This window comes from Anastrepha ludens, chromosome 4, assembly GCF_028408465.1.
Source record: "Anastrepha ludens isolate Willacy chromosome 4, idAnaLude1.1, whole genome shotgun sequence".
NCBI classification, from domain to species: Eukaryota; Metazoa; Arthropoda; class Insecta; order Diptera; family Tephritidae; genus Anastrepha; species Anastrepha ludens.
Genome location: NC_071500.1, coordinates 87,444,401 through 87,471,537, shown reverse-complemented (window position 1 = coordinate 87,471,537; position 27,137 = coordinate 87,444,401). Strand labels below are relative to the sequence as shown.

The window sequence follows — 27,137 nt, the reverse complement described above, 5'->3', positions numbered from 1 at the left end:
TTATACATACATACATGCATTTGTATGTGTGCGCTAATGATTGTTTAAATGATTGAATACTTACAGTGTTTGCTCTTCTCGGCAGCCACTTGATGCAAAGGCGCTTGAGCCATTACTCCAAAAAGCATTAGCCACATTAGAAGCCATTTTGTAGTTGGTGTGCTTGTTTTTGTTGTTGTTGTTGCTACTTTTGTTGCAGAATTTGAACTGTCCGAATTTACAAAAATCGCTGTGGCCGATGTTGTTGCTATTGTAACACCAACTGTTGCCGCCTCCTTGTCTGCCGTTATTATTTGCTTAGCGGCAGTTTTTCCTCCAAAGTCAGTTTTTCTTGTAACTCCTGCCGCCACTGGCGTTGGTGGTGTTTTTGTTGTCATCATGGCTGCGAGCATCATTGGTAATTTCAAAATTGGCCAACCGTTTTTGTTCTTGTTTTGGTTATCTTCACCTCTGCCAATATGCGCGGCACAATTCCTGTAGGTTTTTGCTGCGTTTGTAATTGTTGTTTTAATTGCTGCTGCCTTTGTTGTTATGCTAAAATCATCATCATCAACGCATTGAGCCGCCACTGACTTCAATACTATTTTCGCAACCAAAACATTGTCAGCCAATGGCTCTGCTGCCGCAGCTGCTGCTGCTGCTTTTGTTGTTCTCTTCATTTCCGTTTTAGCCTCACCAGCTATTGACTTTTGCCGCTGTCCTGGTGTCACATATTTTCCATGCTTTTTCATTCGCTTTTCCGCCTCAAGCCGTGGTGGGTATACGTCGTTGTTGGCATGGCCGCCTAACGAAGGGGGCGGCGGCGGAGGCGGTGGCGGCAGCGGTGGCCCTGGTCCACACGATGTCGGCTGTAACATGGCGTCTATACGTCTGCAGCGCCGTTTTTATCGTTCAACTACCCAACCTAGCAGCCGCTCACTACTCGGCTGCTGCTGCTTCTCTTTTTGGAAAGCTACTCTGCTTGCTATATTCGTTTGCTTTTTCCTTTGTTTTGCTGCTTTTCCTAATTTCAAATTGCATTCGGTGTTATTTATTTGGTATTTTATTGTTGTTATTATTGTTTTTGTGGCACTCTTTTTAGTTTTGCCGTTGTTTTGTTATTGTTGTCGTTTCCTTCCTCATTGTAGAGCAATTAGGCGTTTTTAATTGCAATGACACTTGCAGATGCTGACGGCAATCGCATTTCAACTCCAGCGCTGTCGAAAATTTTCATAAATTTCCATCAGTCAACGCTTTTGAATGGCTGAAGTGTTGCATAGCAGGAAAGTGATGGAACAGTTAGAATGATTTCTTTGCTGAAAATGGAGATTGAAAACAAATGAGTTATCAGAAAGTATTGGTTAGTCGGTTTTAAAGCTGAAAATCTCTAGAACATTTCTTGGAAAGGGCATCACTCAAAAAGTACTGAACCAACTGAACTTTTTACGCCGTCATGGATGGTGTGTGTGTTACGCTCATTTTAGCTGGGTGTTTATTGGGAAAATAGTAAAATGAGTATTCAGATTTAGTTTGATATTATTCATCTACAGTTTGATAGATGTTCAAACACTTTTTAATAAAAACATACTTTTAATTAGTGTTGCCACCTATTTTTTGGAGTTGGTGACATTTTTACAAAACTTTATTAATTTAAAAAATATATATTTACATATATGTATCAGTATAAAGGCAAATAGAGCATAAATCAAATACAATTTTTAATAAGCGTTGCCATCTAATTTAAAAAATATATAAATTAACAACACAATTTAATTAGTTAAAAAATGCATAGGCCTCAATCAAAAGAATGAACAAAGCTTTAATGATAATTATGGGTGTATGGCGTTGCCACCCAATTCTAAAGAGTAAATTAGAGCGCAGTTGATTTAAATTATAAAATGTGGATATCACGCAAATTATGATTGAAAGCACTTTAATTAAAACGTTTTTTCAAGGGCGGTGCCACCTATTTTTTTTTTTCAAAAAGTGTTGGAAGTGCCGCATAATATGAATGAATTTCGCACGGTTTTTGAAGCGCTGTACAAAGGAAACAACCGCATTTGATTATTCACAAAATTATGTGCAGTCAAAGTAAGGGAACCAAAAAAAAGAGGGTGTCCTGGCGTGCATTATTCCAACCCTCCTGGTGATATGGAAAATAATAACCAAACGTATTCTTAATAATTATAGCTACCGCAATGAGCCTTGGACAAGTTAAAACAAAAATTTTTCACAATATGGTGGCTGTTTGAAACAAAAATTTTTTCCCCATATTTTTTCAACCGTTCCGATTTTATTTTAAATACTAAATGAAAAGTTACAGTCTCGAGCTAGGGCCATCCGATGAAGGAATGTATAAAGAACATCCACCCCAAATCATAAAATCAAACCTTTCCGCATTTGCCGATGTTGCCAACCTGGCAGCCTTGGCAAACCACGAAAATGAGACTAAGGATTACACCAGTCCCACATGACATCATTCGAAAAAGTTCGTCGTGGCTACGCTTGATTGCATGCATCTCAAAGATAAAATTTTCAATGACTACTTGTATGGTATTTCACCAATGGCCCAGCCAAATCGCACAAGTAGAAATTTTTTTGCAGAAATTGTTTAGAAAAAGTAGTGATAAAATCGATTCACTATTTGCCAACACTGTCGACTCAATCATCGATCATTTTTTATTAAGTCAAGCAGAAAAATAACTTGATTAATTAAATGAACTCCGAATAGAGAGGTGAGATCCCTTCAGCATCAGCTGAGCCCTCTCGAAATAAACACTTCCCTCCGAGTGAAAGAAAGCGTTTCCTTAGATATTTTTTTCTTACCCCACCTAAGGTCAGATATTGTGGCAAAAACTATTAATCAAAAGAAACCATTTAATGTCCAACAACGAGTAGTACAAATACAATGGTATTTCTAGTAGTACTATAACAGCCTTGTAGGACAAGAAACTTTTGAAGGGTGCTAAAAGAATTTATTGCCTTTTCATGTACTACACCAAAAGAAACGAAGTTTATGAAAATATTTTTCTACAATCAAAATATTCAAATCCCATTTGCATTGAAAGTGGAATTTGCTGCCTCGTTTAACTGTCTGGCACAAATATTTAATTCGCTGACAGCTGATTGCCATTACGCGCATTTCCATCCAAACGAATGTCTATTTGCATACATACATAAGTGCGTAATAAACGTGAATATGTTGGTGGATGTGTTGATACATTTTACAAGTCAGAGCGTAGCGAAATACTTACATTATCCAACTGCTTATAGCAGTAAATCGGAGCGAAACCTTCAAAGTTCATTGCATTGCGTTGTGTCGCCGCCTTAATTGCGCGCACTGTTGTTGTGCACAGCTATGCGAGCAAAAATAATTTTCTATGTTTCTATTTTTGCAGCTCTAAGGTTGCCATCATTTTCAATGGGGCAAAAAAAATATATATTAAATATGTGCGATAAATATTTTACATAAATACATACATACATGGGAGCGCATATTCGAGGATGTACTATCGTCGTTTGACAAAGCGGTCGACCACTAAACGCACCCACAGCCATTCGAGAGCCAACGCATACAGTTCAAATATTTACATGGAAATGCACAAGCAGCGAAGAGCATGAAGTCTCTGTAGTTGAGCGCTGAAGCCATATTGGCGCCAATCCCCCAAACAAATTAAGAACGAAAGTGACACTTCAGCAGGCGTTGCGTATACGCCCCATATAGCGAGCAATAGCAATAAACAACAACAGGTGGTGGCGCTTAGGGGGTTTTGCATTACAGTGCAAGCCAGCCAGCCAGCCAGCCAGTCAGTCAACCAGCGAACTAACTAGCCAAGAGACCGCATAAGCTAACCAACTAACTATCAAAGGCGAAAGATATTTACCAACAAATACAAAAACAATCTGGCAAGCAAACCGAACCAATAGTCAATCAAGTCGACCATTCATTTTCATACAACTTTCAACCACATCAGCTACGCTTTATATGTATATGCACATGTGTTGTATGTATGTGTGTACTCGTTTATTTGAAAGTACCTGTAAACAATTCACTTTTGAGTGAGTCAGCCCAATCAACTTCCCAAGCAACCCAACTATTCAAGCCAAGGCTGTTGTGGTCATTCCGAGTTGTTGCAAAGTAGGGCATTGACAATGAGCGCATTCTTCGTACAGATGACAGTAGAACGTAGCAGACTTGTCCGTGTATGCAAACATTTAAGTACTTACTTGTTTGAAGATGTGTGGATATTCTCATTTGCTGAGGAATAATATTAAAAGAGCTTAACAATTTATTTTCTTATGTATGCTTTGCTCCAGTGTGAACCAATTTTATTTTATTTCAATATTATAAAAATTGCAGTATTTATTACAATATATAATAGGTCTATTTATAAGTTCGTGCGGTTTTACAACAGATGGCGTAACTTGATTATTATTCCATCGATCCACATTTCCAAACATTCATTGGAGAGCTACTGTCGTAAGGCACAAACGTCAGTATAAGTTTTTTATTTGAAGCGTAAACAACAATATTTTTACCACACTTGAAAATGTCGAATTTCGTGCCAAATAATGTGTTTTTGCGGGGAATTCTTCTTCATTATTTTAATATGAAGAAAAAAGCAGCCGAAAGTCATCGTATCTTGGTGGAAGTTTATGGTGAGCATGCTCTATCTGAGCGAACGTGCCAGAAGTGGTTTGCACGCTTTAAAAGTGGTGATTTTGGCTTGGAAGACGAAGAACGCGAGGGTGCGCCGCCAAAGTTCATGGATACCGAATTGGAGGAATTGCTCGATCAAGATCCGGCTCAAACGCAAGAAGAGGTTGCAAAAACTTTGGGAGTTGATCAATCAACCATTTCCAAACGTTTAAAAGCCATGGGAATGATCCGAAAGGTAGGCCATTGGGTGCCGTATGAATTGAAGCCAAGAGACGTTGAACGCCGTTTTATGGCATGCGAACAACTGCTTCAACGGCACAAAAGAAAGGGTTTTTTGCATCGAATTGTGACTGGCGATGAAAAGTGGGTCCATTACGACAATCCAAAACGTCGGGCAACGTATGGATACCCTGGCCATGCTTCAACATCGACGTCGGCGCAGAATATTCATGGCCTGAAGGTTATGCTGTGTATCTGGTGGGACCAGCTGGGTGTTGTGTATTATGAGCTACTGAAACCGAATGAAACGATTACGGGGGATGTCTACCGACGACAATTGATGCGTTTGAGCCGAGCACTGCGAGAAAAACGGCCGCAATACGCCGATAGACACGACAAAGTTATTTTGCAACATGACAATGCTCGGCCACATGTTGCACAAGTGGTCAAAACATACTTAGAAACGCTCAAATGGGATGTCCTACCCCACCCGCTGTATAGTCCAGACCTTGCGCCATCCGATTACTATCTCTTCCGATCGATGCAACATGGCCTGGCTGACCAGCACTTCCGTAATTACGATGAAGTCAAAAAATGGATCGATTCGTGGATTGCGGCAAAACCGACCGAATTTTTCACAAAGGGAATCCGTGAATTGCCAGAAAGATGGGAAAAAGTAGTAGTAAGCGATGGACAATATTTTGAATATTAAATTTGTAACCATTTTACGTCAATAAAGTTTCAAATTTCGAAAAAAAACCGCACGAACTTATTCATAGTCCTATCCTCCTATTTGTGGTGTGCGTTTTGATGTTGTTCCACAAATGAAGGGACCTACAGTTTCAAGCCGACTCCGAACGGCAGACATTTTTATGAGCAGCTTTTTCATCTCAGAAATACACTCGGAGGTTTGTCATTGCCTGCCGAGGGGCGACCGCTACTAGAAAAATGTTTTTCTTAATTTTGGTGTTTTCACCGAGATTCGAACCGACGTTCTATCTGTGAATTCCGAATGGTAGTCACGCACCAACCCATGCGGCTACTACTTCACTTAATTTTAGTATGCAAATTTTTGGTTTTATTTGTATTTTTATTTGCATCTTTTTTATCTAAAGCAGTGACTTTCATATAACGACAAGGCCCGCCAAAATTGGACACAATACTTCATAAAAGCTCTAATCAAGCGTAAGAAAAATTTAAGATTCGTTGGGAGCTACATAAAAAATTAAGGTCGAGGGATACTGGATGGCGTTTCCTAGTATAAAAATATCTTTTCATATGCAAGAAAAGAGAGAAAGGAGATTTGCTAAGGACTATGATATCAGATAATAACTGGATATACTACGATAGACCAAAAGTCTTCATGAAAAAATTGTTATCTAAAACCTGGCCAAGCAGAATCATCAATGTATACAGCAGTTTGGGTAAAAAGAAATCCATTATTTTCTCGGTAGATGGCTATATTGATAGATATCTCGTAAAGTATCAATCAACCAATTTAAGGCTTATGCTCGTTGTCAAAGTGACATTGTACAATACAAAAAAATCTTGTTTTGTTTTTTCTTTTTGTTTCTTGCATTCATTTGTGATCTACAGGGCGTTAACAGTGGCAGTCAACACAGAAAAAATTCGGTACGTTTTCCATTTTTTCTTTGATAAAGGCGAAAATGCAAGCCAAGCCGCTGAAATTCTAAATGGTGCTTATGGTGCCGAGGCTGCAACAGCTGATTACGTGCAATTTTGGTTTCGTTGACTCTGTACAGGTATTTTTGATGTTAATGAAAATGTCGAAAATGTGCATAAAATCACGGAAATAATCGAAGTTGGCCGGCATATTAGCAGTCATAGCATCGCCCAGGAGGTAAAGATCGACCATAAAATAGTTTTAAGCCATTTAACCGAAAATTAAATACAAAAATAATGGATTTCTTTTGCCCCAAACTAATATTCAAAAGCAGTAAAATTTAAAAACACACGAATAAAAATATTTGAAACCATGCAAAAACTCTTTGTAGTCCATACTTTATCAGTGCCAGCAAAGTATATGAGATAAACGGAACAGTATGATTCGACTTAATGACTTTCGAAAGTGACGAGTTGTGGGCATAAAACAAGAAAACGGAAGAAAATGCAGTAAAATTGCAGAGCTGAAATAATAGAAAAGACACGAAAACTGCGGCAAGACTGTTGGAAAAACGACACGTGCGGTAGCTGGATGGCTTGGCTTATGAAAGATGTTGGCCTATGGTAGAGTAGTAGAAGGAAAGGAAAAGTCGAAGATAGCTCTGGTGGCTGAACTGAAACTACAGTAGCAGAAATATTTCAAGAACTGGATAAAACGCTGCAATAAGTGCGTTTCAATTGATAAGGAAGGCGATAATAACACTTTTGAGGAAACTTGTATTTTGAATTTTCTGAATATATTCCGAGAACTTTTTAAACATCCGTTTTTGGTGTTTTGCCGAGCTTTTCTTCTTATTTATGGTGTGCGTTTGCCGTTTTGCAGAAATGGAAGGACGTACAGCTTTAGGTCGACTCCGAACAGCAAATGTTTTTTTCTGAGGAACTTTTTCATGTTCACAGCTTTAAGTCAAGCCGAGTGGCAAAAGTTTTTTTTACGTTTTTTACTGAGGAGTTTTTATAACAGAAATACACTCGGCGGTTTGCTATTGCCTGCCAAACGGCGAAGATGCATAAGGATTTGAACCTACGCACTCCCGAATGGTAGTCACGTACCAACTCATTCGGCTACGGGAGCGACGAGAAGAAGTGCCACAGAGTTTAATTGGCGTTTTTTAAAAAAACAAGTCAACTTTTCAGTGTGAAAAATACCAGCTCTCTCCGGCATCACGCGACTTACTCAAGGTTTTTTAAGGCTACATTTTCTTGGGCATGAATACTTCACCATTATCCACTCCGCCTAAAATAATAAAAATGGTCACCTCCTAGTTCTACCCAGTCTATGCTCCCAGCAATCAAAAACATACATCCACATTAAAAACATTTAGTGCCATTTTTTACCCGGTAGCCAATGTCGCCTGTTTAAAAACCAATAAAAACCATTCAAGTAGAGCGGAAAGTTGCAATATATATATTTTTTTTTGGTAAAGTTGTAAGATTTTCACATTTTTTTTAAGAATGTGTGAGAATGGAGTCAATTAATTGTTCAAAGAAATATTTACTATAAATCTAATTTGACATAAAAAAGAAGAAAAAACTAAGCAAAAGTCACTTTAAATATTAAACTGCAGTTTCTCTGCTGGGGTGGGTGAATCGAAAGACAAGTCTCACACTTTTCGGCTTTCAATGCTTTTTGCCACCTCCATAAAAAAACAAAAAAAAAAAATATGCCGACATTCCACACAGCAGCTCCATAATGCCCATCGAGTCGTTACTTACTCCCCGAAGAAGTGTCTATAATTTCACATTCGCTCATGCTTGCAATTGCCTGACGACCACCCCAAGAACTATAATAATAAAAAAAAATAGTGAAATTTAATTAAATACAAAATTGGGTCACTTACTCATTTACACATGCACACACACACACACTTTCAACTTACACGCACGCACACAGTCCACTAGAGGAAAAAAATAATGAAAAATTAGTTGAGAAAAGTAGAGGAGGTAAATGATGTCTAGCCTTGCAAAGGTTTTCTATTAAATTGGAAACACATTTTTTGTTTTTTTTGGTCTTCAACAGCCCAGAAAGCGAGCAGGCCATTGCTGTTGGGACATTTTAGCAACGGAAAGAAAAGTAAATAACAAAAATAAATAAATACATGAGATACGAGCATAAGAAAATCGAAAACCGAGAACCAACAATAGCAATCATGCAACAAACAAGCATCAGAGAATATGAGCAGCATGCGTGCCTAGCGCATGTTTCCGGGGCGCAAGCTAAGAAATGAAGAAATGGAGCTAAGAGCCACCGTCTTTTTTTGCTTTTATTCTTATTTTATTTCTTTTGCTTTGCTTTTCTTTGTTTTTGCAAAACTCCGTTGGGGCGCATACGGGTCAATCACATCCGCTTCCGTCGCACAACTCAATTTCAGCTACAGCTTCGAAAGCGGTGTAGCGCATGAACTTTAGGCCGCAGCTATTAAATTTATTAACAAAGCGAAGTAAGTTGCATAGATAAGAAGGAGTGAAGGGGGGTGTGAGAAGGCGTGAATGGTGAGATGGAGGATGTACAGTGGAAGCAGTCCACTGCAAACGTGAGTACTGAGCATCCAACTGCTCTGGCGATTTGTATCGTTGATAAAATTTACAGTTTAATAGAAACATCGAATTGAGTTGCAGAGCAATTGCTATTGTTGCTGCTTTTTTGTTTTTTGCTCTTATTGCACACCAGGCTGATGTGCTGCGCTGCTGTCGCTTTTGCCGTCGCCTGCTGTTGACATTGTCGCTGATGGCAGGGGCGGCAGCAATAGCGGCAATTCTTTAAAAGGTAGAGTCAACAAGTAACACAGAAAAAAGCTGAAAGTAATATAAATGGTTCAAGTAATCTCTGCCTGTGCATACAGACATATTGTGCCTGAGTATATCCAGGCGATGGGTATCTGAAGTGAGCAGTTCGCTTTGTATTGAGCCGAAATATCTTATCGATTAAATCGATGCGGCCCACCTCCATGCGCCTCAAGTCTACCGCAAAGGTTTACTTAATTCACGCAAATGCTCTACGTTCCCAGAAAGCGTAACTCGTGGGCACGCAGCTTGCCATAGCTGTGTCTATCTATGTGGCTGCGACTAGCAAAATCCATTGCGGTGTTATTAATAGTGGGAGAATTTTTTTTGTTTTTTGTATATGGAGAAGACACGGTAACCAAGGAGGGAAATCATCAAAATTCAAAAGCGAATTTTAATCGACTTAAAATCGCATTCTTTTGCACCAAAAGTTAATAGACTATAAAACTGCGTACTACATTTTTTTAAAATTAAATTGTCAAATTTTAATTGTCAGATTTTTATTGCCGAATTTTTATAAATTCTTTACAAAGTTTGGAAATTTCATTTAAATAATATTTATTGTAGAATAAACTTTATTTTTGTTAAAAAATTTATGAAAATCAAAATCACTAGAAAGAAATTGTCAAAACTTGTCAAAGCATTACGTTACTATTATTTTAGCCTTTACTTTATATGCAGTTGTTCAACGAAGTATGATCTATGTAAAAGCTTTTTATTTATAAGATTAACTATTATCATCATCATCATCATCGTTTGGCGCTATAGGTTCTTGTGAGATTTGGCCTGCTGGGGAGTGCACCTCCATGCCGCTCTATCCGCTGCCATTTCCTTCCAGTTCTTTAGATTAAGCTATTTCAGGACTTCTTTCATTTCATCTATCTTCCTCGATCTTGGTCTTTCTCTTGCTTTATTTGTGCAAGCATTTGCGTGCTGAATTTTCCTTTGGGCTCTTGAACTGCCCCTTCTCATAGCGTGGCGCAGCCATCGTATTCGTTGTGCTTTAATGTAACTCATCATTTGATCACATGCGCTATTCATCTTGTGCAATTTTAACTTGGCAAAATCTTTTTCTGAGAACTTTCCTTTGAAGTACATAGAAGGAGGCTTTCTGATACTGCATACTTAACTGATGTAGCGAATATAGCACATCTAAAACTAACGAAGCTTTGCTCCTTTATAAAAGCTATAGAATGGGTTAAGGGGTTAGGGGTAGTCAGAATTTTCACAAAATTAGATTTTTTTTTTGCATTTTCCTAAAGTTTAATATCTTAGAAATATTGTGTGAAAATTTGAAGTGAATCCGACAAATACTTTTCCAGTTATTCAACAATTAACAAAGGGTGCTCGGGCGCTCCGGAGCACATAGCAAAACTTTAAATGCATTTTCCTCAAAACTATGTTTTTTACAGTGATCACGAGACTGTAACTTAAAAACCGCTTGGTATATTTCAATAAAATGTATACCGCTTTTGAAAAATATTGAAAACTCGTACCGGATCGAAAGACTTTCGTTTTAAAAAAATCGATTTTTTTTAACAATTAATTTTCGGTTTTTCTTTCGAAAATCTGAAAAATGTTTCCTGAGGTCGCCATTTTGTTAATTTTGAAAAAAAAAACTTTGATCAGGCACAAGATTATCTTTTAATAAAACTAATTTCTCTTATCCGATTGATTTTAGATGAATCTCCAAGGACTTGTGATGATCACCGCAAGGGACTTCTGGAGAAACGCGCTCCACACAAACAGCGATAACTTTTACAATTATTAATTTTTTTTTTTGAAATTTGACTAAAGTCAAGTTGAAACATGATGTTTTAATGCTATATTTTTATTTTTGTAAAATAAAGCAATTGACTAGCAAAAAAAAATATTGAAAATCATCATTTTTTCGGGCCTAACCCCTTAAAAACTAACCCATAGTATGAGGATAAGTTCCAGTGGTTTCAGAATGGATCTACGGCAGGTCTAAATGTGTCATTGCAATAGCCGCCTCCTACCTACCTACCTTCCTTTCAAATGTTTGCACCTTTTTCTTATCTTTTTCACTCTACTTACATGTTTGAGCTCTTTTGATTTGAAGAGTTTTGTAAGTGATACGTATGCTCTATTAGCTGCTTGGATTCATTCTTCTACGGTAAGACTCATCGACTCTTCAAGATTAACAACTACGAGTAGAAAATAGTGCAAAATTTGTTACTTGCAGATTTGATGCGGCAAAAGTGCACCCAAGGAAACAAGCGACGAGTCGAGATCAAATAATTTTTTTTTTTTTCACAAAACGTAATGTCTTTATTTATTTCGTTGTGTTCTTGGCTTAATTTGTTTTCATTAAACATTTTTTTATTTTAATTAATATACATTTTTTTAATTCTTTTTTTTTTAATTTTTTTTTTTTAAATAATTTTTTTTTAAATAATTTTTTTTTAATTTTTTTTTTTTTTTTTTGAAATATTGAATGTGTTTGTTTCCAAGGTGAATTTATTAAAGGTGGTATAGGTAAATAAGCTGATTTACTTTTTCCTTTCGCCGTGTCAATGTGGCTGTCAACACAGAATGGAACAAGGTGAATTCATTGTTGTGTTTGTTTTCTACTGTCCCAATACTTTGCCGTGACAATCAAACATACCATACAAAACATTGTTGTTGGCCTAGTACCACCACCTTTAATGAATGCGCCTTGGATTTTTTTGTTATATGCACACATATACATGTGCAATATTTCTAATTTTGCTCACTTTCTATAAATAAAATATTGTAGGAAGGAAGAGGATTTTATGCATCCGCGCAAAAAATAATCTTGGTTGCGCACCTGGATCTACTGGTAGAAGTGCTTCAGACAAGAATTAATGCAATAATTATTACTATTGATTGGCATATCAAATTCTAGATATCAGTTAAACGTAGCTTAAGATATGCACATAGATTGGATAAAGAAAGAGTTCTGAGATTTTGCGGTTAAATGTCTTCTGATCTCATCTCTCATAACTCACGGTTACATAAAATTATTCTGCATGGCGATTTAAAGGTACCTAAATTCCTTAGTGGTGGCATTAAAAAAGTTCTTTGAAATGTTTGCTTTAATGAAACCAGTTGTGTGTTACAGTATACCAAAATAAAAGTAAAAGAAGAGCAAATTCAGTATATCCATCATAATACAGCGACGAAAGCGAAAAATCGGAGCAGGCCGTCAATAGCTTTTGTGCTGCTTATGGACCTAATACGGCATTGAACGCAGGATCAACAAGCTGGTTTCAAGGATTTCGTCCTTTTCAGCTCAACGTTAGTGTGTCAGAATGCACGTAAACTTTTGGTTTTTGTTCCCCTCTACCAGAGTCCATTGTCGGAAGCAAATTTTTTGTATTGTGCAGTATTTTTGTACTTTTCTTACTTTGGAGATTAAACTACAGAAAAAAATTGTGATAGCTAAGACCTGAAATCCTAATCCCACACGATATCTACTTTAAATCATAATAAATACCAGCCTCCATTTGGTATCGCTAGTGACCAAAAGGTCTATGCGTGGCTTAATACCTAACCCAACCTTTTTTTTGTTTTTTTTTTTTTGTTCACTCCTCTCGGGAGCATTGGGCCTCGACAAAACTGAGTCTTGCGTTGGTTTCGTTGATCTATTTTGATTTCTGACAGAGTAGGTGATTAGCCTGCCACTACCAGTCCTAAATAGTGGGAATGCCCACCTGTCGTTGTTTAGGAACAACGCTTTCTTACTGCTTGAAGCGTCATCTGTGTTTCACATTTTTCTGCCAGAAGGATCGCACAGATGGTTGAGGACTTCGCTAAATTTGGTGCGTCTACGCTTTACCGCGGTTGCTCGCTTCCTGTTGCGGTCGCCACTGATGCAAAGTGCAACTGTGTGGTGTTTCCTTTTTTTCTGCTTGTTTTAGCAGTCACAATGCAAAATAAAACGCTGACTATTGTGCGGGAGTAAGGATGGAAAAGATAAGTTTTGATAAGATACGTTTGGATAAGTTTTTGGAAGAGGTTGAACAGAGAATTTTTTTTTTGCTTTTTTTGTTTTTTAGAAACACGGAAAGTAGGTAAATTTGGACTATGATTTACGTGGGATTCGAACCCACAGCTTGTAGGACTGCAGGCTAGTGCACTTACGCTATACTACCGAGGCTGCCTAACCCAGCCTAAGACCCGAAAAAACTTATTTTTCTGATCTTTTTGCTCAGGGTTATGAAACGAAGGGTATTGGGCTATTAAAAAGTTAAATTTAATTTTTCAACTTTAATGTTTTATTTATCTCTCCATTTAAAATTGGCATTAATGTTTATTTCTCTAAGCTCAAATTATCTCTAAACTATACCATTTATTTACGTCACACATTTTAACCAACTTTTGCTCAGCTGTAATATCTTTAAACATTTTATTTCAACTTCCCTGGCATCCAAAGAACTATCTTTAAAATACTATAAAGTCAAGAAAATAGCAAGCAAAATATAAAAATAGGCAAAAAATTAAAAAGTTTTCTTGCAAGTGCTTAAAATGCTTTTTAATGCCACTTGTAACTTATACTATGTAGTATATAAAACGCTTACAGAAGAGGCAAAAATACAACGAGACTACACTGACAGCTTCACACAACCATGAATGTGCCCAGTTGATGCATCTGCCGCAGCCACACATCCACGCAAACATAAGCACATACACACGCACATGTGGAGAAAAATGTGTAGTAATGTACATTTAGATATATTGCCTCATAACGAGCTGCTCCAGCGCATAGACTAGGCATATCAACATTTCCATCGCTTGTGATGCATATATGTACAATATATGTGTATATGTGGTACCTATACATGCGTATAGTATACCTCTGCATGCGCTCACACTTGAGTGTGTATGGAATTTGTGTTGAAAACAATTTGCCTTAATATCCTTAAGGCAGTCTTATCGAAAGTGGCTGGAAATATCAGCATGAAATTGGCATTCAATTGTGCTAAATATTAGAAAACTAAAAGAGAATCCATACCTGCATAAAGACATAATCGAGATAAATGTGAAGTAACATCGTTTGTTGGAATTTATTAAATTTCATTCAAGAGGTGTTTGTGAGTTGGAAAAAAAATAATTTTCAAAAAAATTGGAATTGGAAAAGAGGCTAAAGAGAAATAGTTTAGTGTTGATTGCCTATGACCTGCATTAGTAGGAGTGCGATTGCAATTGCGATTGCGATGAAGTGGGAAAGTGGAAACAAATGTTTAAAATTACTCATTTTTTCAGACACTCGAGGAGTAAAATATTTGAAGAACAGTAGCAATGAACTATAAGAGCAACGACTGATCGGCATAACCCATAAGCCTTTAGTTATATAATCTTACACTGCATAAAGATTGGCTTTGTGAAAGCAATATAACCAACTAATTCATTCTGCTCTACTACAGGCAAAGCAAAAAGTCAGTATATTTCCCCAATATGCTGAAAAAATATAGTGAGTGTCTCCATCTTCTTGATTGAAGCGATTTTGGCCGAGTTTCTCAAAGCGCGCCAGTCGTTTGTTTCCCGTGCTAACCAGCGCCATCGGAGACAAGTGAAGTCAAGTCCTTCTCCACCTGATCTTTCCTCCACCTTCCTCTCTGCTACCACCAGCTGGTATCGCATCGAATACTTTCAGAGCCGGAGCGTTTGGATTCATTCGGACGAAGCCGCTGGATCACTATGTCTATTTTGTCGTAAAGCTCATACAGCTCATCGTTCAATCGCCTGCGATATTCGCCGTTGCCAACGTGCAAAGGTCCAAAAATCTTACCCGGAATATTTCTCTCAAACACTCCAAGCGTCGCTTCAACGGATGTTCTCATCGTGCAAGCTTTTGTGCCATACGTTAGCACGGGCATGATGAGTGCCTTGTAGAGTATTAGTTTGGTCGTCGAGAGAGGACATTACTACTCATTTCCCTACTTAGTCCAAAGTACCACTTATTGGCAAGAGGGATTTTACGTTGGATTCTGTATGTAAATATGTAAATATTGGAAGATTCTTCTGAGCAGAGGTAGAAAGGCTGAGGTGGCTGAGTGATATTTCTAGCCAACCTAACCAAGCCAAAGATTCGATAAATATAGGCGCAGCAATTTTTATGATCAGTCGGGAGATACCTATCGATCTCATGATCCGGGAACCAGTGGATGCGTCGGATTCCAGGAAAAAACAGAACCACTAACGGCGCAGAACAGAGATAACAAGCCATGAAGTGATGGCAAAGCCGATGGGACACTAAATCGAGTGGCAGCTGGACAGCGAAGCTGATTTCTACAATCGGCAAATTGATTCAAAGGAACTGCGGGGAAGTAGGCTATTTCTTGACTCAGTTTCTCTCTGGCCATGGATACTTCCGGAAATAGATATGCTGCATGGGTTAGGTAAGCGATCCCAGTTGCATACGCTGCTAAGCACCGAGGGATGACGCCGAACACACGTCCTTTAGTTGCGACAGATGACTCGTGGAAAGAGATGCTGAATGAGGAAGCAGATTGGCAACATCGCGCCGTACAATGTGATCTGCAAGATGCTTGAATGCAAGGACAACCAGAATGCGGTTGAAGGATACATTGAAGGCGTATTACGGAAAAAGAGATAGATCTCAACGCAGTACAACAAAGCGAAGCTCCACCGACAGAGCCATAAGATGACGAGCCTAAAGCACACGGCGGGCTACAAGCATGGTGTACCCAGACCTGGGTGAAGAGAACTGCTGCATTTCATGGACATCGTTCTTGGTCCCTCCGAAGAAATGCAGAAAGTAGTACCTAGAAAGGAGTCTGCCCAGAAGAAGAGGGAGGATTACTTTAGTGGCCATACCACTCGACGCAGCTGACGGTCGCTGTAAGTGCATTTTAAACCCTACCTCACCCATTAAAACAAAAAAAAAACAAACTGGGCACCATCCCATAGGAATTTATGTTGTGAAGTTAAAAATTATTGGGGATAATTGGATACTTTTTTGACGGGCGATGAGCTCCAACTATCCTAGCATATTCATAGCCGTGCTGGGCAAGTTATTTTTCTCGAGTAACTCTGGTTCACAAATTTTGATGGCTCAACCATTTCGGTAAGAGATGGGCAGGATTTCAAGGCTACTTTAGAGGTTACAGACTGTTTTTCGAGGGACTTCATCACTCTTTAGTTCTTTGTAAAAATAAACATATCATTATCCGGTATCGCGTCACACTATATTAGTGATACGGCCTTAATGAAGTAAACAAATCATAAATTAAAATAAGTGAAACCGTTATCTGAATATTGGTTTGACTCAAGACACGATATATTTTTTTAGTAAGCTATTCATGAGTTTCCTTAGGGCTTGGAAAAATGTGAACATAGCATATAAAATATGTTCCATTTGCTTCACTTATCAACTGACCTAAAACTTGGCACAAAGACATGTCCTCCATCACCCGGAAATTAAGTGGCCGGCAATCATACTTAAAATTTTGCCTTTCTCAATACGGATGATACTGGCACTTGCCAGTAATAATAATTCACTTCCTTTCGTAACCTTTTTTTCAAGCACTTTTCCTTCATCAATATTTTTCACAGAAAATAAATAAATTGAACTTTTATTTGTATGTCACTCATACGCTCCGGCCCTCCTACATGAATATGTAAATAGGTTACGTTAGTTCGCTATGTATATATAAATGACACCGATAAACTGAAAGGGAAGAAACCAAAATGCACTAAGTGACAGCAAGTGCTCTGCACTTTAATATAAAAGAAAGGAAAATAACCAAAAAATACAGTCATCAAGAATTTCAAATAAAAAAAAACAAAATCACAGCTATTTTTAGCACTGTCAGCTCAGCTCATGCATGTTTTAGATTGTGTCAGTTTGTAGAGTTAGACTTTTCAGGCTTACTAACTTTTTTTTATTTTTATTTATAATTTTTCTCTTTTGCACGCTTTTTGTTTTACGTTTTTTTTCTTTGGTACTTTGTTTATATTTATTTAATAAATTTTCGCATTTTTCGCTTTGATTATATTTTCCACTCCCAACAGTTACTGTCATGGCCACTCAGCAGAGAATAATTGTTAAAAAAAAACTTAAACAAAAATAGAATCACAATAACGCGAAATATCAGACTAACTAAAACTAAAACTAGTAGAAAAAACCACAACAACAATATATACTCGCAACAACTCTACACAGAACTATTTTAACTTCCTCCCCCTCCAGTAGCAAACCTGTTTCAATCTCACTCAACCGCCCGGCATTGGTTTCAACTCTTAACTTCAGCAGCCGCTCAAACGCTCCACAAAATCGCAAACAACAAGCACAACAAGATGTCGTTTGTTGTTGTTGGTAAAAGTTTTTCTTTTTTGTGGCTGTTGTTTGCATTTTTTTTTGTTTTTTTGCAATTACAAAATTGTTTCATAGTTTAATTAGTAATTCCAACATTTCTGTTCTCCATTTGTGTAGTGCCAACTATTTGTTCGTTTGTTTTTTATTTTTATTATTTGTTTTGATTTCTTTTCTATTTTTATTTCATTTTCAATATTCGCATTCCAACATTTTCCAGCCATTTACTTAATGCTATGTGAAAACTACTTTAGGCACTCACTACATATAGTACATACATTTAAGGCACCGCTACACGTTTTGCGCTCTCCGTGCTCGCCTACTCTGGTGCTGCTGCGTAACATTTTTCTCCTCTTCTGCCCAATTCGGTTCACCCTGCAGAACCTTTACTAGCATTACCTAGCATCCACTGTTGGACCATTTGGAGCGAATTGCATTTGAGTGGAAAAACAAAAACACAAATAAGGTAGGAGCTGTGTAGAGCGTTGAGTTAAGCGAGCGCACTGCATTTTCTCCGCACCACTCCTCAGCCATATTTGGTCATCGAGTTGAGTGGCCTGTAGTGATAGCTCACAGTTTGTGAGAAGTTAAACTGAATTTTGTAAGTGTGTGCTTTACTAATTTGATATCAGTTTGATTTAAATGTGTTTAAAATTATTATTTTTTTACATAATTTGGATTTTTTATTTTACTTTCACTTATTATGCTGTCTTTTATTCTATTTTATCTCATATTTTTATTTAATTTTTTGTTTTATTTTGATTTAATTATATTACAAGATATTTTTGTTTTTGTCATTTCCGTTTATTTTATGATATTCATTTTTGGTATTCAGCCAACAAACCTTACTTTTAAGTTTATTTATGTCATTTATTGATAAAAGACTGATAATAATAGGAATTATTATTATATATTTTTTATTTTATTTTATTTAATCTTCTTTTATTTTTCTTTCATCTTTATTTAATTTAGTTTTTGCTTTCTTTTTTATTGTGTTTTATTTTGCTTTACTTAAGTTAACTTTATTGAATTCTATTTTATTTTACATTGTTTTGTTTTATATGACTTTATATTATTTTTAATTGTTGGAGAACTAACTTTCTCAATTAAATAAATGACACTTGTATTTTGTTTTAATTTTCCTTTATGATTGTCTTTTATTTTTTCGATTACTTTTTAACAACACCAATACCACGTCTATGAATGAAGAGAATTCAACAGGAAGTGAGAGATCAATTTTCAGTGTTACTGAATATAGTTTCAGTGTTGCCAATATACTCTCAGTGTTACCAATTATACTTTCAGTGTTACCAAATATACTTACATATATAAGAGATACTTAAATAGTGTTGCATAATGTTATTATTTGAATGAGGGTATTCCAACATTAATTTTATTGTATTTCCTTTTTTTCATTTTAAATTAATTAGTGTTTAATTTTTTATCCCATTTAGTTTTTTAAATTAAATTTTTTCTTTAACTTTATTTCTTTAAGCTTATTTCATTTTACTTTATTTTATTTTATTTTTAATAATTTGTTTCATTATTTTATTTTAATTTAATTTCTATTTTTATTTTATTTATTGTACTTATTTATTTACTTTATTGTTTATTATACTTTGACATAATTTATTTTAGTTGGTTTCATTTTGTTTAAACTCAATTCCAGTTCATTTTAAATTATTAGTTTTTATTTAATTTCACTTCATTTTAAATAATTTTATTTTATTTTTTTATTGTCTCATTTTATATTATTTTGTTCGTTTCAATTTATTTTATTAAATTTTTTCGGTTTGGTTTATTTTGCGTATTCTTATATTACCTAAAAATTAAACTATATGCTCTTTTATTTTTAGTTTAATTTTTTTTCTAATTTTGTTCTTTTTTTGTTTTTATCTGATTCCATTTTTTGGCTTTATTTCTTTTAGCTTGTTTTACTTCATTTTAATTTTTTATATCTTTTTTCATTGTTTTGTTTTAATTTACTTTATTTATTTTTATTTTATTTTATTTTATTTTTTATTTATTTTTTATTATATATTTGTATTTAGTTTAGGTGGTTTTATTTTTTGTTTAATTTAATTTTACTTCATTTAAATTATTTCAGTTTATTTTACTTAATTTAATTTTAATTTGTTTTTTAATTTAATTTTAGTGTATTTTGTGAAATTTTTCTTATTTTCCTTAAACTCGATTTGCTTTATTTTGTTTCATTTTGTTTTTATTCCGTTTAGTCTTTTTCATTTCATTTTATTTAATTTTTATTTTTGAATATTCTTTTCCATTATTTTATTTTATTTTACTTGTTTTATTATATTTTTGTATTTATTTTCATTTGTTTTATTTTACTTTGGCTTAATTTTTTCACCAAAATTATTTAATTTTAGTTGGTTTCGTTTTATATTATTTTGTTTTATTTCATTTTCTGTTTTTGTTTTTGAATTAGTTTCACTCTATTTCAAATAATTTTTCTTTATTTTATTTGCCATCATTTTATTTTTTATTTTTTACTTTAATTCCACTTTATTTTATATTAATTTACTTTTATTAAATTTCACTTCATTTCAAATTATTTTACTTTATTTTCTTTCATTTTATTTTTTTCTTCCATTTTATTTTCTTGTATTTAATTTAATTTTTATTTTATTTCAATTCATTGCATACTATTTCATTATATTTTCTTTCACTTCAATTTATTTATTTATTTTTCTTATTTTGTTCTATATTTCCGTTTAATTGTTTCTTTCAACATATTCTTAAACTGCCTACCGCAGATCTAACTTTTGGCCCTTTCCCTACACTGCAATCTTTTCTGATTCTTAAACATCTTTTTGACGTGATAACGTCTTATAATTCGATTTAGTCGGCTGCACGCACGAAAAAATGTGTCGTTACCTTGCTCTTATTTGTCGTTACCTTGCTCATTTGCCGTTACCTTGCTCATTGTCGTTACTTTGAATGAACTGCAAGCGAAAGCGCGGAACGAATGACAAAGCAAACAGAGCAAACGAACGGCAACGTTCGACATCTTGATCTCTCCTACTTAAGTGAGCGTATATATGTATGTATATACATGCGCATATGTACATATATAAATTCACATATTTGTATTTGCATATGCCTTCTTATTGATTATTATTAATTTGATTTACTTGAAGAATTTAAATTAAAACCAAGTTTGTTAATAATACCTGTTGTTTTAATGTTATTATTAATATTTATTATTAATATTTTTACTATATATGAAGGAAAAAATGTATGGTAATATTTACCATATACCTTATAAGATATGTTGTATACTAATATATGGATATAAACATGCATATACATATACAATTTCGCGTAATTTTCAAAAAGAACAAATCTATATGTAAAGATGCATACAAATCATATGGACATATCAAATATACGAATTTATTCCGTACGCAAGCAAATGTAAGCTAATGTGCTTTAACTGCAAGCGAGAGCGCGGAACGAACGACAAAGAGCACAATCGGTCCCCGCGTTCGGCAACGTGTGACATCTGGCTCTGTCCTACTTGAGTGAGCATATATATGTATGTATATGTATGTATATGCGCATTTGTATATTATATAAATTCACATACTTGTATTTGCATATGCTTTCTTCCTGTGTGCATGGTAATGAACCATTTCTCTGTTGAGAATAAACGATGATAGGAAAAATAGGAAATGAAAGGGAGTGTTTCAAGTGTAATGTGTCTTGAGAAAGTCAAATCGATGATGATGCCTCTAAGTGTTGTTGACTTATTAACGTCTGATGCACAATCGAAATTGAAGATATCTTTCATGAATTTGATAAATGTTTCGTCATTTTTCACGTTTGTGTAAATGTAACTTGACCTATTCCATTGCAATTCCATTTACCTCCTCCTCTATATCCATACAAAATATCTATCAAACAAATAAAATTAAAATTTTGTTTTGAAAATTGCAACCATTCCATCAATATTTTCTTATGACGTTGTCACGTTAAACTATCGTCAGTAAACCGACTTTGCAGACAGCCTCTTTTTCCTTGACAAATTGCCCGAAATTGGGCAAAAACTCGTTCCTAAGTTTTTGGTAATTCGAGTTGTTTTCCAGGTTTTACATTTCATTGGCATTTAAGTGATACGAAAGGAGTGAAATGAAACTTCCTTTCAGAATTACGTGCCCCCACATACATACATATGCAATATACGAGTTGAAAAGGCATTTGCATTTGTAATACTAATCAACTGAGATGCCAGTAAGTACAGAAGAAGCACTTGAGCTGCAAAATTTCATTAAAAATTTTGTGAGAGTGCACAGTAAACCAGGAACCTACATACAATTTCTTCACTAGTAACAACACCCAAGCAAAAAGGAAACATAACTAAAATTACAAAATAAATGGGCAGGTTGAGTTATGAGAAAAGTGAACATTTTGCAAAGCTGCGAGTTTGGCAACAGACGGCCCAAAAATTCTAAATTGCATTCCAACGTAAGCCTAAGCCCTAGAATATTTGAAGCCTAAATTTAGAAAATGTATTCAAGTTTATAGTATCGTTAAACGAGAGCCGCAAAATTACTTACCTCTAATTCAAATAAAAAGAAAACTAACTAAAGAAGCTGTTTGAAACAGCTCATGCAGAATATGCAGATAATCTGTTTCATACAAGACTACTTTCTTGTAAAAGAAGTAATAGCATATGACAACTTTTCTGCTTAACCCCACTCTATCCCGTCATAGGTGAAATGGGTGAAGTACCACTCTGGCACTCCTCAAGTAACACTAAAGCGGCTTTTTGGTATCCCGTCATAGAGGCAATGGGAAACCTTGCTTTTTATCGAAGTATTTTGGACACTGCCTATCTATGGCTGAGCCAAAAAGTTTTTCTTTAAGCCACTAAGCCTTTTTAATGTACAGGCCGAGTTACTGAGCCACTAAGTATTTCTCTCTACGTGGCCGGGGTGCAAATAATACAGGAATTCCAATTTTTCTATTTACTTCTCTTGGGAATTTCTTCGCGGTACTGGTTTTTGTAGGAATACTCGTTTACTAAGGCACTTATATCTTAAACGACCTTACTGATACCTAAAATCCAGATTTACATGACGCATCACTAATTTATGTGACTGTGTATTGTCATTTTTTCATCCATTTCAGAATAAGTTTTAAAGCCACATTGCACACTAAGTCAACTCATAACAGAAAAACGATGGCATAGACACCTTCATACTATTAAATACTCACTTTTGCCTCTCTTCAACTAGCCCATACTTTCTCTAAACTATTCATCTTACTAAACATTATTGTCTGCCAGAGATCCATTGGTCATCTTTTTGCATTAAATATATGAAATTTCTCTTTCTTGTTGCTTAATACATTTCATATGAGACCTAATGTTAATTAGTTAAAATAGGATAGCAGCAGTAATTCAATTTCACAAGCTAAGCTGGATGGTGTACTTGTTGCAACATCAAGTGCGGTGCGTACGAGACCACATTCCCCACATATCTACACATATCATTGCAGCACTAAATAGTTTCGCTTGCCGCGACCACATAAAACCGAGTCAACTGAATAACGCGGAACAGCAGCACTACAAATTGGTAATGGAATCGTAACTTAGGCAACAGGTGAGTTAAATAGGATACCAGTGCAATTTTGTCAGTGGAGTCAGTGAGTGGACGTGAAGTGGAAGATTTGGGCTTTTGCCACTATGAAATTTCTGGTAGTGGTTGAGTGGAATTTCAGGTATAATAAGTAGGCAAGATTTCGCTGGAGTGCACAACTGGGCTTCAATTTATGAGAAATTTCATATTCCAGCATGCGTATGCAGGTATGTATGTGGGCGCGTAATTTACATGCGTAAATGTGTTCTAAATATGCAGTCCGCAGGTAATTTTGCGACTGTTGTCCTGCCAACCAGCCACTGCACTGTGGGATATTTGCAACCATACGGTGTACTTGATTTATGAACCTCTCAAGCAGTAGATCAACTGTCCTCACTCGCAAAATATATTTGCTCATATTCAAAATCCACCTGTATACTAAACATCTTGACATATTAGTACTTATATATTGCGATATAAAACCTACAATTTCATTCAAACGCCCCACTGTGCAATCCTACCACCTGTGGTGGCTTCAAAATTGCTAAAAATTTGCTACGAAAGCCTCAGCACAAACAGTAACATCCATATTTACATATTAGTAGGGATGTAGGCTGGAGAGAAAATCACTGATGGTGAGCTGGTTCAACTCACGTAAATTTGTGAATTCTTGTATTCTTCGTGTTTCATAGCCAAGTAGCGGATAAACTACGGATATGCGTACCTCGGAGACGCTATTCTTAGTAACTGATTTGACAATGAGATCTAGTAATCCAATAGTAATAATCTTCCGATGCCTGGAAGCTGGTGTGTAATAGAACAGGAAAGGATTCCTCGGAAAATTAGTACTATTGGATCCCGTCACTTGTTCTACAGTGTTCTTTTGGTGAACTGTTTGAAACTATTTGAGTGTACCTTCGATGGCATGAGCTATCCTGTCGATTTTCAAATCTGTTTCAAGGGAAAATTTGATAGTACTGTCTCCGATGTAATGAGACAGAGTCTTAGTGTAAAAGAGTATATGTGAAAGAAATTTTCCATTGTGAATCCTTAGACTAAAAACATGTCAGATTTCTACTTTAGGGTAAAATTCCAGTAATGTGGGTAACTAGTCATTGTGGTATTAGAGGAAACTTAAATTAACCGGCTGGCCAGTGATAGCTCATCTGCTGTCTACTTTAGCTAAAAACTATTTTTAAATGTTTATTTTTGTCGGGACAAACTGGCAAGTACAGCACTGAGACAACATTCTCTTTAAATCTACCCGAGCTTGTTAACACATCACTGCCAAAGACCTCAAGGCTCAATCGGGCGAAGGCCGGGCAGACCCACAGAAAGTGTTCCGCTGTCTCATCCTCCTCTTCAGATGCTGGGCAGAGTGCACTGTCTGAGATGCCTACCTTTTCCATATGCTTCAACCATAGAAAGTGGCCCGTCAGCAGTCCAACCAGCTGACTACAATCCTTTCAGCTTAATAACAAAAGGATCTGCGACAATCGGTCGGCCATGACAGGTAACAACAGTGTTGACCATCTGCAACCTCTCTCAGCCTGCCAAAGTCACTTGTGGGTTGAAGTAACCCGTTTGCCATTGATGTTTGCAGAAAGAAGTGGCAGAACGGGTTCCGAGCCTAAGAAATTGACTAAAGAGTCAGAGATCTCATTACCCGCGATACCCACGTGTCCCGGGAGCCATGTTAGGATCAGGATATTATGCCTACCGACATAGTTCAGCGCGGGTCAACAGGACTCACCTACCCTGGAAGTGGTTGGAGGGCTGTCTAAGACCATGAGCACAGCTTTGCTATCGCTGCAGATACATACAGATACCCCCATACATCTGTTTCCCACAATAAAGTTCATTGCTTCGGGAATTTTAGCTTATGAGCTGTGTGTTATTTCCTTTATGAGGCAAAATGAAACTTTTATGCAAGAGAACATACAAAATCCAACTGGGGAAAGGAGTTCTATACAGGTGTACTTCAGAAAGTCAAAGTCCTGATTATTAAGTAACCAACTTTGTCAGGTATTTCCCGGACATCTACTCAAAACGTGCTTAGTCCTATCCTAACCGGCTCTCAGCGGTTTTGAAGGAAACAGCTGATTTTCTAAAGAGCGAGCAGAATTCTGCTACCGAGTCCCCGATGACGTGACAGTCGAAATTACTCTCTCAATTTTGCTTCGGATTGCCAAACCTAGTATCAATCATCCTTTTGGTCATATTATGTATCAACAGCTTCAACCAAAAATCAACATATGACCGATTCCGACAGGCAGTGGCAAACCTTCGAGCGTATTTCTGCCATGAAAAATCTCCTCATAAAAAAATTTATTTTTTCCAAAATACCTGGGAAAATTGCCGCGAATATTTATAGTAGGATTCACATAACTTTTCGAGTTATATGTAAATACGTCAAGCAATTTGAGCAAAAATAAAGTTCAACGCCCTTACAAACCCAAGCTGCTCATCAAAATTAGTCGGTGAATGTAAGACAAAAGTGAGCAGTGTTGCAAAATACAACAAAGTTTGTCAGATTTGGGTTCCTGGACATTGTGGTCTTTCAGGGAACGAGTTAGCTGACAACCTGACTAATAAAGGTTTTGCAAGCATACCACTAGACCCTAAATCCTTTCTAGGTGTCACTTTTGCATCGATTCAACTGTGGATTAACTACTTCATGAGGTCTACCCATAGAAGACGTTGGTCTGAGTTGAACTCCCGCAGAGTAGCCAAGTGCTTTGTGAAAGAACCAAACAGGAAATTAGCGACCTTTCTCTTAAACCTTACCAGGAAGGACTTGAAAGTATTGGTGGGTGTAATCACAGGGCACTGTGGTCAATATATGGCTACCAGAAGAGTCATTGGCGTTCCTGTCTTGAAAATGAGGACTCTGCAGAGCGTTTTCTCTGTAGCTGCCCGACATTTTCTATAATAAGATTTAGGTTGTTGGGCTACCATGTATTGAGTGTGTATAAGGTGCATACTCTTCCTTTTTCGCGGAAATAAAATTCCTCAATAAATTTTCGGAAGAGTGACCTCAAAACACATTTTTCCGTATTACCATCCATAAAATATCTATCCTGTCCCTCTATTCCTTTTACTGTAGTCTATCTGGGTGTTGTACACTGGCATTTTTCACTGAGCACTTGGATTTCTCCAGCTCACCACAGATCTAATCTTATCTAATCTAATAAAGTGCAAATTTGACATTGCCAAACCCTTTAAACTGGTATTTTATTATACCAAAATGCAATGGACTACAAAATTACTTTAATCACTTTTTCTCTCAATTAAGGATTTTATCAGAAAATTAACTTGAAATTTGCTACCAAGTAGATTTCTTCAAACTTTGAATTGAAGATTCTACACGTTTCCAATTCAGGGGTTTCATCCACAACTATTTGTGTTTACCAAAATTTAATCACCTTTCTGGCAACTCTTCGTGGGAAATGTATAGTCCATACCAGAATGATTTGCATTTGCCGAAATACCGAAAAGATTCCCTACAGGATATATGTAAGCTAACCAGCGCAACACGCATTCATTCAACTGTGAACACAAACTCCCATATACGCACCCGAATTTAGTCATCACAGGCAGCCATGCAAGCAATCCGTTCAGCATGCCGTATACGCGACGACATTTGACCCCCCATGCATACAAGCGCATAGTTGTGGGATGCCATACCTGAATGTATGTCCAATCAAGCAGCCAAACCCACTAACCAACCGCTGGCATACCGAATGTCAATGTATCCAGCAACACACCAAGCTACGGTCACCACCAGCCCAACTCCAACTACCAACCCAGCACTCGCTTGTAAGCGCGCAGCCCACACGCAGGCACAAATGAAATGGCAGACCGCTCACTTTGGCGTTGACAGGCAAAT

At 36.3% G+C, this 27,137-nt stretch overlaps 1 protein-coding gene across 2 annotated transcripts in view; it reads right to left on the bottom strand.

Annotated features, from left to right (window-relative positions):
• Positions 1-27,137, bottom strand: part of LOC128860086 (uncharacterized) — a 205,421-nt gene that overhangs the window by 135,922 nt on the left and 42,362 nt on the right. Inside the window, exons 1-2 of one of the 2 annotated variants that reach the window (XM_054097337.1) lie at positions 17,927-19,110; positions 65-1,295 (exon numbers count right to left, since the gene is read on the bottom strand). In XM_054097337.1, coding sequence (XP_053953312.1) covers positions 65-857 — 793 coding nt within the window. In that variant the 5' untranslated portion in view covers positions 858-1,295; positions 17,927-19,110. Of the gene's footprint in view, positions 1-64; positions 1,296-17,926; positions 19,111-27,137 lie in introns of those variants that run through there. The other variant, XM_054097338.1, reaches the window with a different exon arrangement.